This window comes from Zingiber officinale, chromosome 8B (assembly GCF_018446385.1).
Source record: "Zingiber officinale cultivar Zhangliang chromosome 8B, Zo_v1.1, whole genome shotgun sequence".
Taxonomy (NCBI): Eukaryota; Viridiplantae; Streptophyta; class Magnoliopsida; order Zingiberales; family Zingiberaceae; genus Zingiber; species Zingiber officinale.
The window spans coordinates 3,785,341-3,798,184 of NC_056001.1; the positions used below are offsets into that span (position 1 = coordinate 3,785,341).

Here is a 12,844-nt window from a genome sequence, read left to right on the forward strand (position 1 = left end):
TATGGATGAAGCAAAATCGAACAAGCAATCAAAGGATCTACAAATTGGAAAGTCTCACTGTATCAATGAATATTTCGCCTTACTATCTTCTTTCCCTTTCTTGCAGATTTTCATAATATTTTTTCAAGCATACAATTTCTGCATGTTTGACTTCTGGGTCATCTTTTGCTGCTCACCACTAATTAAATAGCAATCGAAATAACTTTAATTTGCTGCCGTGGCCATCCGCAATCCACATTCTAACTTGTCTAGGGACATTATTAATTAAGGTAGAAAGTTAGTCGACAACTTTTACATCCATTGTATATCTCAAAAGTTTGATTTAAACTTTAATCATTATATATTTTTTAAAAAAAATTACTACGTGCACACGTGATTATTTTTGAAAATCTAAATTATTTGAATCATCTTTATGATTTCCTTATGTAAAAAAATTTAATTTAATTTAATATTATACTTATCTTAATAAAAAAAAATTAAGAAAAATATATTTTTTTAACATTGTCGACCTAAAATATTTATAAAAATATTTTTGATATAGTGTTGTCAATTCTAAGACGTGGGACTAAAGAGAACTATATTTTTTTTATATAAAACAATCAGAAAAAATTAATGATGAGAAAAATTCATAATAACATGCCACAACTGAATCTCGAACTTTAGATCATTGATTGTTTCGCTTGTGGAATTAGTAAATTCATTTTAAAATTCATCAAAATTAATTAATAAAAAAACTAAGATTTTTAATAAAATAATAAGATATCTATATGACTATATCATATAGATATGTATCTTGTAACTCGTTGACTAACTGCTCACTTTGATCATGTCTCTCACATTAAAAGTTGGTCAGAGTCAAACCATAACCAACCCATATAATTATATTGTTGCCCTTTTATCCAATCGTACTCATCTTTCCCCTTTCTTCTTCTCTTTGTGAACTTGTTGATCATCATGGGAAACGCCTTCTGGCCATGCCTCAAGGCTGCCGCTCCTGCCGTCGAGCTCATCTTCTGGGGCGGCGCCACTGAGCGGATCACGCTTTCCCGCGGCGGCGCGAAGCCACTCCTCGCCGGCGAGATCATGTTCCGCTTCCACGACCACGTCGTCTGCCACGCCGACTCCTTCTTCATCGGGCGCCCCGTGCCCGCTCTCTCCGTCGGTGACCAGCTCCTCCCCGGCCACACCTACTTCATCCTCCCCGTCGACCGGCTCCCGGACTTGCACGACCCCCTCACGGCCGCGTCGCTGACGTCTCTCTCCGCCTCCCGAAATTCCCCTCAGGTCGCCGGCGGGAGGCAATCTCCGTTCGAGTATGTGAGGGGAGCCGACGGGAGGGCGTCCATCAAGGTACATCCGGAGTTCGTGACCAAGCTGATATCCGTCTGCGATGCGGAGGAGAGCGGCGCTTTGTGCAGTACGCCGGAGCTGAAGAAGCACTACGAGCAGCTGGTGGGGTCGAAGGATCGCCGGCCGTGGTCGCCAAAGTTGGAAAGCATAGAGGAGAAGGAGAAGGAGAAGGAGAAGAAGAGGAGGATGCTGCACTCAACAAGCAAGTTATTAATGTCGCCAGCTAAGTTAGCGTTGGAGAAGATTACGTAGAAAAAACAACATAATTAGTTAGTTGGATTTAGATTAACTATTAAATTAATATTCTCAACTCCAAATAATTAATTCCTCAGATCACGGATATATTTTCCGAATGGTATACGTGCATTGATGAAAAAACACCAATCGCATCGATCTAATAAACTCTTTGTTAATTATTGTATTATTAATTAATTTTCGTTGTACTTGAAATTCATTTCAGTGTGATTTAATTGGAAAAAAAAAATAAGAATTATACTTTTTAATGTTTAGGATCATACAACATTGTTACCGTACTTAGTGATCAATGAGTTATCGTTTTGTATCTTCCCTCAAGTTTATGATTTTAGATGGATGCGTTTAGAAAGCTCTCTTGGTGTTGGAGTTCATCTTCTAATTAGAGGATTTTTTAAAAGGAAATCTCCTTTCTCAGAATATTTTTTCTATTATTTTGAGGAGTTCATCTTCCATGAGAGGGTATTATTCAGTTGAGGTTTTGTTAGTGAATAATTTTTGTATTATTAGCTCTCGATTTTTTTTTCCCTTCGTACCTCTCCATTACTTATATATATATATATATATATATATATATATATATATATATATATATATATATATATATATATTCCTCCATTTTTATTTCCATAGTCAATGTTGAGTTCAATTAGTGACACTTCAATTACAAAATCAAATGTGTCTTGGTTTGTGAAATTAGAGCAACACTACTGAATTTGATAAGCAAGGAGTGTAGAAATTAGAGTGGAGGTTATGATCATGAATTAAAAATTTTCATTCCCATCTAAAGTTTCATATAATTTTTTCACAATCTCCACTTTATCTCCATGATCAATGTTCAATTCAATTTGATACGGATATATATATCTTCCACGCGCAGGCAACCCCCTCTCCTCCTCTCATTGACAACTCCTTTCGCCGACAGCCCCTGCAGTAGCCTAGTATCAACACCGTCTCTAGCATTGAGGTCGTCACCGCTGCCTCCCTAGCGCGGCAGCCCTTTCTCTGTCTCCACGCCAACACCACCTCTCGCCCACTCTATAGCCCCTGTGAACAACCACTAGCTGTTGACGCCACTGTCAGCATCACTACCGGCGCCCCCGCTATTGAATCAGACTAACCGGCACCCCTATCAACGGATCTGATGGTTCAGCATTCCACTTCGCCCTGATCTAGCTTGTTTCCGACCATTGAGCCATTATGTTTCGCTCTTCAAACCACTATTATGATTGTGAGTTGTTGGTATTATTCGGCTTGTGAGTCATTATTACGATTCGACCTTCGTGCCATTGTAGCATTTGAGCATGCGATCTATTATTATATTCTGGCCTGCGTGTCGTGTGTTGTGTTCCGGCCTTCGAGCAGCTAGGGTATTCTGGCCTGCATACTATCTTTCGGATCCATGACGCGTCTAGCTCCGAACCGTCACCCCCAGATCTAGCTCCTCGGCCAACTCACATTCATCTACTCTTCCGGGTCACGGTGACTCAATCAGCATCACGACTAGCTCACTGATCTACCAGAGAGCGCCCCCTAAGTCAAGGTATGTCATCGTACTCACTCTTCATTCATTTCCTTGTTTAACTATTTTCCTGTTCCTTATATATCTGTAAGATCTGCCTCGAGCATCGGGGTGTCAGGACTGAGAAAACTAGGACCCTACAGGTAGCGTTGATTAGAGACCTTCTGACGTCTTGGTCAACATAGAAAACAACTCATCATACCCTCCACGTCCGGGACATAATAATTTGGTCAACATTTCAGCCACATCACATCGGTAGGTTCCGTCTTCTCAGCTTCCTGACATGATCATATTTGGATCAGCTGTTGGAACCCCAAGGTTGTTTTGATGTGATCAATAAGTTAAGTTATGTCATGTGGTATTTTAACCTTGTGTCTAAGTGTGCAGGAGCTTAGGAGCACAGGGAGTCGAGCAAAAGACGCAGCTAGCGAGAAGGACGACACGGGAGAGAGCCGACGAGCTCGGTGCGTCTGAGGTACGAGGTGTTGCGGAAGAGTACGCGGACGGACGAGAAGGAGGTGCCCGGCGTTTCCGAGGGACGAGAAGCCGGAGCGAAAGGTTGCTCGAGAAGGCTGAAATTGGGTTCAGGTGAGCCTTATTTCGGTTGGCTGAAATCACCCAAGCGAGCGGAGCCGGAGCAGAAGACCCGGACCGAGACGAGCAGCACTAGAGCAGAGGCCCGGAACCATTCCGGACGCTCAAAATTGAATCTTGATCGGATCACGGTCAGACGTGATCTGTTGTGAAAGGGATAAAATTTTATCCTCTCTTAGGCGCCTGAACCCTTTCAGGCGCCTCGACCAAGGCTATAAATACAGCCTTGGTCCATAAGCTTTTAAATTCATTCAAGAAATTATAACAACACTTATGCACTTCTATTATTTTGTTTAACTTCCTTCTTTTTGTGCTTACACTGCTGTAAATGAGGCTTCTCCCCCTGAAGGAGAATTTAGTGTGATCATCTTTCTTGGATTAACAACCTCCTCGGTTATAACCAAGTCAAATCTGGTGCCTCTTCTTTTTATTATTTTCTGTTTATTTAATTTATGCAAGTATTACTTTGAAAGTCCATGAATGGTAGTTTGTTTTTATTTGTGCAAGCTATTCAACCCCCTTTTAGCCGGCCAACGATCTCCAACAAGTGGCATCAGAGTCAGGACACTTCAGGAGGATTAACCGTCGATCGAAGCACCGAACAAATGGTCGGACCAAGCATATATCCATCGAAATTCGAGGGGGAGTTCACCGGCTGGAAAAAGAGAATGCAGGTATTTTTCAAAATGGATTTTGAGTTACTTTTGATTATGGAATTTGGTTTTGTAGTACCGGAGGGCAAAGAAAAATACCAGTGGACGAAAAAGGAGCAGACCGACTACGTGGCAAACGGCAAAGTAGAATTTCATCTGCTGAGTGTTCTTCCGCCACAAGAAGTCAACCGGATCGGCAACTACGACTCAGTAAAGGAACTGTGGGAAAAGTTCCTTGAGCTGCACGAAGGGGCATCCGAGGCCAAGCTCGCAAGACAGGATTTACTTCGCAATCAGCTCACCAACCTGCGACTTGAAGAAGACGAAACAATTGCACATCTGCACTCGAGAGTTAAGGAGCTCATCACCAAACTTTCGAATCTTGGAGATAAGGTAAGTAACCAAGATTCGCTAAGGTACGCACTCAATCCATTTCCTAGAAATATGAAATGGGCATCACTAGTAGATGTCTTTTATATTTCTAAGGACTTAGAAAAGATTACCTTAGAAGAATTGTTTTCGATGTTTAAAGTGCATGAATCAAGATGTGCAGGTACGAAGGAGCTCAAGCACAACATCGCCCTCAAAGCATCGAGAGACGAACCTGAGTCAGAGTCTTCTCTCGATGACGAGGAAATGACTATGATGGTAAGACGTTTTAAGAAACTTTGTAAATCAAGAAAAACTAAATATCCGCAGGGTAGAAAGAGAAGGACTATCAGATGCTATCACTGCAATGAAAAAGGGCACGTCGAGGATAACTGCCCCAAGCTAAGGAACAAGGACAGAGACAAAGGAAAGAAGTCTGCCCAAAAACACAAGACTCTGAAGGCGACATGGGATGATTCGTTGTCCGAATCGAAAGTCGAGGCCTTCTCCGAACTTGCATTAATGGCAAGTCATCAAAACGAGGACTACGATTCAAGCTCGTCTGAAATGAGCATCGAGAGCATCGATGAAGGAGGAGCTATGTCGGAAGAAAGCAGCAGTTCAGGGGAGCTACAGATAACGAGATCAACAAGGTAAGTCAGGTACAATCTCTCCCACCTGATAAATTATTCAAGTTTGTTAAATTATTAACTAAGGATTGCTGAAAGTTAGAAAAAGAAATTAAAAATTTTAAAGTAATTCTTGCTAAATCTTGCTCATTAAAAGAATTAGACAAATTAAAATTAGAAAATAATAATTTAAAAATACAAGTAAATAACTTAAAAAATCATGCATGTTCATACAATACAAATTTTAGAAAATACAACAATCTAAATTGGTATTATAGATTTCACAAGGGACAAATTAGGAATATTTTAAAGAAGTATGTCCCTAAGAAATTCTTAGTTAATCTAGTTGGCTGGAACCTATGGATTTCAAAATCTTGTTTAACCTAAACTCTAAATTAGATTAGCGCTTTCAGCGAGAAAATTAAACGTTAAATTTCTTTATGAGGTTTTGTCTAAGAAAGTGGCTGTTGCTCCAATAACCAAGAAAGCCTAGTGTCTCGCCACTGTCTGGAAACCAAATATTGAAATAAAATGTTTAATTAACTTTATGATAAAGCATTAAAATTAAAATTAGATAATACTTTAAAAAAAATTTAAACATTGTGGAAATTTCTTAAAAATATTTTTTAAAATTGACTAAGGTTAGAATTTTTTTAGAAATTTTTATTGCTTAAATTTTTCACTTGTTTTCAAAAATAAATCACTTGCAAAATTCTCTAACTCGGAATTCTCTTTTACTTAAAGAATTCTTACTTAGAATTTTTTTTAATAATATCGAAATAATTTTTCAAAGTTTTCCAAATTATTCCCTTAGAGTTTAGGGTTTTCTTAGCACCCCAATTTTTTTTATGTGATCAAAGGGGGAGAAGGAAAAGTATAAGTCTAGGGAGAGGTAGACTACAATTTTCTATCTTTATTATACTTTATTGCAATAATATCTGTTTTACTTTTATGTTTATTTACCCTACCTTAACTTGGGTTGCTCACATCAAAAAGGGGGAGATTGTTGAAGCCCCAAGGTTGTTCTGATGTGATCAACAAGTTAAGTTAGGTCCTGTGGTATTTTAACCTTGTGTCTAAGTATGCAGGAGCTTACAAGCACAGGGAGTCGAGTAAAAGACGCAACTAGCGAGAAGGACGACACGGGATAGAGTCGACGGGCTTGGTGCGTCTGAGATACAAAGTGTTGCGGAAGAGTATGCGGACGGACGAGAAGAAGGCGCACGACATTTCTGAGGGACGAGAAGTCGGAGTGGAAGGTTGCTCGAGAAGGCCGAAATTGGATTCGGGTGAGCCTTATTTCGGTTGGCTGAAATAACCCAAGCGAGCGGAGCCGGAGCTGAAGACCTAGACTGAGACTGTTAGGACCAAAAGTAGCTAGAGGGGGGGGTGAATAGCTCGTCGCGTTCTCTCGGTGCGCTTCGTTGCTTGGCGTTGCTTGTTTCTTCTTGGATGTGCAGCGGAAAATACAGAAACAAACACAAAACGCTAACACTAGGATTTTACTTGGTATCCACCTCACAAGAGGTGACTAATCCAAGGATCCACACCAACGCACACACCCTCCACTATGAATAACACTCCTTTATGGTAACTACCAAAGGCGGAGAAGCCCTACAACACTCTCAATACAAGAAGAAGAAAGGGAAATACAAGTTAAGCAAAAGCTTACAAGATGTGCAGTAAAAACCCTAACCCTAACTTCTTCCTGTCACGCCCCCAAAGGAGACCCTGTCCGAGAAAATTTCGGCAGCATCTGCCCTGTACGACGGACAATCAAAAATTTTCTACAAGCACTAAATACTCAGCCACATGCGGCTGGAATCATAACAATAATAAAAATCAATCACCACGCAGTTTATATATATATTCAGCCTCTGGCTGACACAACCACGCAGTAATAATACTCTGACTCAAAAACCACCCTACTCAACTACACTCGTAAAGCTCAAAACCGACGAACTCACCTCTTCTGCCATCCAGGCAGGCATGTAGTAGAATAAAAACCAAATCCAAATCCATCAATATAATAAAATTTATATCATGTCCATAAGCAAATAAATCCAGAACATAACGAGTTCAAACAGTCTAGAACAGAAAGAAACCAAAGAAAACCAAACATATCCTGAAGGTCTGCAGGACCAGCACTACGTGCAGTGAGGACTAGCGACTGGAAACTCCCTCCTGACAGCATCAACCTGAAAATATCAACAATGGAGGCGGGGTGAGTCCAACACTCAGCAGGTACAGTTGATATGCAAAATAAAGAAACAACACCTAGCACTAATCATGCGTACAGTCTCCTGATAAGAATGCATCTGAAATAAACAGGAGAATACTGTACTAACCAGGTCCTGAGTATAAGGTCAAACAGTCCGAGGGATAAGGAAATCCTGTATGCATGTCAAACATAGGTATCCAAATAATATGCAGCATATAAATGCAGCAAACACAAACACAAGCAATAAATGCATCATGCATATGATGTCAATGATGCGTCCTGGTCACCCCTGACGCCAGTCGATCATCTCATACAAAAGTGAGGCCGAGTGGGTAGGGCTGTGACAACCGTGCACTCTGTCGTCACTACTCCTGATGAGTGACCGAGTGGACGGGATGCTGTCGGAGTACACCTATCCTCCTACCCCAAATCATAGATGGGGGAGCGCAATGCTCTCAACTCCCGGTACTCAAAGAGGAATCCCTGCCGGATAACACGTTGTGTCACACTACCCATGAGCGGACCAACGGTGCCTAACAGAGTCCCTGCTGCAACACACTCTGCCTGAATCGACCACTAACCCATGAGTGGTGGTGTGTGCAGATCCATGTAACTGGCGATGTGCTCAGCAATAATGGAGCAGACTATCGCACAGCATGCAATCATGCAAATGATGCATGGCAATAACCATATAAACATCCTGACCTAATCCATATATATAGAAATGTGCACCCTAGGTCAAAGAATCATATCAAATCAAGGTACACAGAAGGTATAAAAACCTAGGTCCTGAACATGGTCAAGCATGGCATATCACTACCCCTATAAGGATGTATAAACAGGTAAAAATATACCTGAGAGGCAAAACCAATCAATCAATCAAGCATGTAAGATTTGGGTAGTGATTAACCGAAACAGATAAGAAACACAATTAATGCAACATGTTAATTTAATTACTAAGCATATCAAATGACATAAGTCAAAAGTACCCGCCTCCGAAAATAGAAAGGTCCAATCTGACTCCGAGATACTCGTCTCGCGTCAAAGTCCTGTAATACCAAACATATACGAATTATTTAGCTAAATTCCTATAAATAGCTAAATAAATTCTTTAACCCTAAATTAGGGCAAAAACCCTAATTCCAAAAACACATAAACCTATTTCAGATTCATCATCATAATAATCCAATTCCAACCTAATTCAATGTATTTACCAAATCTAACAATCATCTACATCATGCATCAAATCCCTACTCCTTACCTCAATTCGTATGTATCACTGTTGATCCAAAATCAAAGACGTTGGCTGCTGAAACAAGATCAGAGCCGTTGCTGGGGATCATAAAGTTACTGCCCAAACAACACATGTTATGATAATACACTGCATCAACATCTCAAGATTGCAAGATGAATCAAATTGAAGCCCAACATTTCATACCTAAATCTCAACTCTGTATCAGCAGTCCCTTCCCAACCAAACCACACCAATCCGTGACCTCCAAAATCACACAGAACTCGGCTGATCCTGATGGCCGGCGGCAGTGTGGTACCAAGACAACGACACCAGGAAAACTAGGGCAGAGGAGAAGAGATGAAAGTGAGGCTCGGCAGATTCAGGGCAAGGAGCTTGGTCGGCTGTGGCCCAAATCTAGGGCAGAGGGCGTCCGAGAAGAACCGGCTGGAAAAATCTCGGAATGGAGGAAGAGGAGAGATGGCCGGCACTGCTCGGCGTCGGTGGAGACACTAGGGCACAGACGCACCTGCGGTGGATCGGCAGTGGCGTCGACGTCGCAGGAAGGGAAGGAGAATTGGTTTCGGCGTCGGCAGAGAAGAGGAAATCTTCTGTGGGTGTCGGCGCCGTCGACAAGGAGACTAGGGCACAGCCGACGGCTTGACCAGCAGTGGCTCGCGCTCGCCGGCGCTTGGGCAGACTCCGGGGAGGAAGAAACCGCCGGACCGACGGTTAGGGCACGACGTCGGGAAGAAGAAGGGAAGAGTTGCGGGGATGGCTTGGGTTCGGCGAGGTGAGGAATAAGAAGAGGAAATAAGGAAATAAAAAGAAACAAAAGAAAAGGAAATGTAAATATAAACATTTCCTCGCTTAAACGAGGTAGACTAAACAGGCTTTTCCGGGCCCCGTTTTTATCCCCGTTAACTCGTCCGTACGAACTCCGAAAAATCCCCGAAAAATGTCCAAAAATTCCGGAAAATTCCCTTATTCATATTTGCCTATTTCTGGTATTTTACATTCTCCCCCACTTATAAAAATTTGGTCCCCAAATTTAGTTATCTACCATCAGCAAGTACTAACAACAGACATAGAGTATAAATGCTGAACGGTAAATAAATCACATACCTCAAGTGAAAAGATGGGGATATCAAACTCGGATCGTATCCTCGAGCTCCCAAGTAGCCTCCTCGTCCGAATGATGCTGCCATCCGACTTTAACCAGCCGGATAGTCTTGTCCCGCAACTGACGCTCTTTCCGGTCGAGAATCCGTACCGGAACCTCCTCATATGTAATGTCAGGCTGAACTGGAACTGAGATTATCTATCAACACATGTATCAGATCGGGTACGTATCTCCTCAGCGTAAATACGTGGAATACGGCGTGAACGCCTGCCAAGGACGGCAATAGTGCCAACCGATAAGCTACTGCTCCAATCCTTTCCGAAATCTCGAAAGGGCCAATGTACCGCGGAGCTAGCTTACCTCTGAGGCCAAATCTCTTCACCCCTTTCGTGGGTGAAACTCGCAGAAATACCTGGTCGCAAATGGAGAACCCTAAGGGTCTCCGACTCCGGTCAGCATAACACTTCTGGCAGTCTTATGCGTCTGACATCCTCTGTCTGATAATATGGACCACTTTGCCTCACGTTGAGCTCTATGAGGTCTCAACAACTGGGTCTCTCGGATTCTCGTCCTGATCGACGACTGAGCAACTATGGTAACAAGAATGCCCTGCTCTGTATGTCCCTGCTCCTCAATGTCTAACTCAGAGAAACCCTGAATCAAATCTGTGACCACAACTCGGTGGCAAGCTAAAGTCCCTCTGGACCTCTAGCTAAGTGCATCGGTAACCACATTAGCTTTTCCCAGGTGATAGCTAATGGTACAATCATAATATTTCAGGAACTCCATCTATCTCCTCTCAAGATTAAGTTCCTTCCGAGTGAACAGATATTTGAGACTCATGGTCGGTGAGAATCTCAATGTAATATCATACAGGAGCCAAAAAAAATAACAATAACGGCCAACTCCGGATCATGAACCGAGTATTTTCTTCTCGGGCCCCTCAACTATCGAGAAGCATATAAGAATACTCCACCGTGCTGCAACATAACAACACACGCGTCGGTATAGAGGACAAATTCGTCCTCTCTAAGGTAAAACCAAAATCAAAGCGGACACTAGTCTCCGCTTGACTCCTAGAAGCTGGTCTTGAAATCCTCAAGTAAACTTCACGCCTTTCATGGTCACGTGAAAGTAGCATAGCTATGCGGAAGCAACCCTCTACGAAAGGTCTGTAATATCCTGCGAGTCACAAAAGACTGCGGATCTCCTACACTGATTTCAGCTGCTCCCAACGGTAACAACCTCTATCTCCTGTGGAACCACGGTACACTCCTACTGGTGACCGTGTGTCCCAAACATCATAACAAAAGACAATCCAAACCAGCACTACTAATAATCACATATAGATGTTCTTGTCGAATCATCTCTAGATCTATGCAAAGGTAGTGTACGTGACTCACCTAGGATCCGTAATAGATCACATCATCGTCCACAAAGATAATGGACACCTATCCAAACATCCTCGACATACTAGGATCATCGAGTCCCTGAAAACATCTAAGGCACTGTAAGCCTATATGACAAAAACCAAGACACATAATGTCCGTATCACAGACATTCCTATCCATAAGATCTCCAATAATAAATCGAAAAAAAAAATATGATCATCAATAACATAAATCACCAAAGAATAAATCCTCCAGGGTGAGAGCAGCGCTCCATCACAGGAAACACCACATATGTGGGAGCAACGCTCTACCACAAGAAATCCTCAATATGTGGGAGCAACACTCCACCACAAATAATCTGAAATATGTATCTGCAATAAATATAGGAGCAATGCTCCGCTACCAGCAATCCGTGATATGTGGGAGCAACGCTCCACCACAAAACAATATCCAAGTACCCCAAGGCACCTAACTATCCAGCTAGAGACTGTACAAGATCTCTCTACCATAATTCGCTGTGGTTAGCCTAGGATATAACAACCTAGTAACTAATCAAATCCATCATCAACTCTATCAGCATCCTAGTGGGTCATCCACTGATAGAAAAATTAGTTGATGAGTTAATTCAACAAATGACATAATGCAGTTACTCCACATTCTGCATTCAGTATAAGTAAAATCATCATACTGCTACCAATGTATACACCTAGCACACATGCTCACACAACATATGTATGATCAACAAAATCCTCCAATTATTATACACCAAACATACTCACAACTCAGGTATATTCAGTATGATACATCCAACAATACATACCGAACACGTGTGCAAAATCAACATAGGTAAAATCAACAATACACCTCAAACAATACTCACAGGACATATCTTTACCTATGCCAAGAGTATAACCAACATATACTTCCAATAAAACATACTAAACCCAGGTGCACTCACATATCAAACATAATCAAAAAGATACCTCAGATACCACACCAAACACATATGTACATATCACAACTCAGATTAAATCGACAAAATACCTCCATCAAAACACCACCGATGTACTTATACTACATCTCGGATTTAATCAACAAGATATCTTCAATAATACATCCAGATACATACACCGAACTACATAGCTATGATTCACAAGGAAACTTCAAACCATATCAGAACATGGATACATATACTACTTGCAAATGGCCAGTCTACCACATGACTCCTACAACACATAACAATCATAATATACATGTAACATAGACATGCAAAATCAGCACACCAGCTCAATCAAAGAGACCAACCTTATGCTACCAACACTCATGGGTTACCGGTATATCTAAACAAAATTCATGCATATATATCAAGCATGAATACATCAATCAAAAGCAACCCAAAATAAAGCAGCCTAATCATCCAGTAACAACCCTGCTCTAGGTTCAAAGGAAACTGGTATCGGACAAGAAAAATATACACACCGTGGTATAACATTGCCAGTCAATGTCATA

At 41.6% G+C, this 12,844-nt stretch overlaps 1 protein-coding gene across 1 annotated transcript; it reads left to right on the forward strand.

Moving 5' to 3' along the window:
• Positions 1-845: 845 nt before the first annotated feature.
• Positions 846-1,713, forward strand: LOC122014321. The gene has a single exon (XM_042570521.1). It carries the CDS (start codon positions 955-957, stop codon positions 1,600-1,602), a length of 648 nt encoding a protein of 215 aa, XP_042426455.1. The 5' UTR covers positions 846-954; the 3' UTR covers positions 1,603-1,713.
• Positions 1,714-12,844: the final 11,131 nt, after the last annotated feature.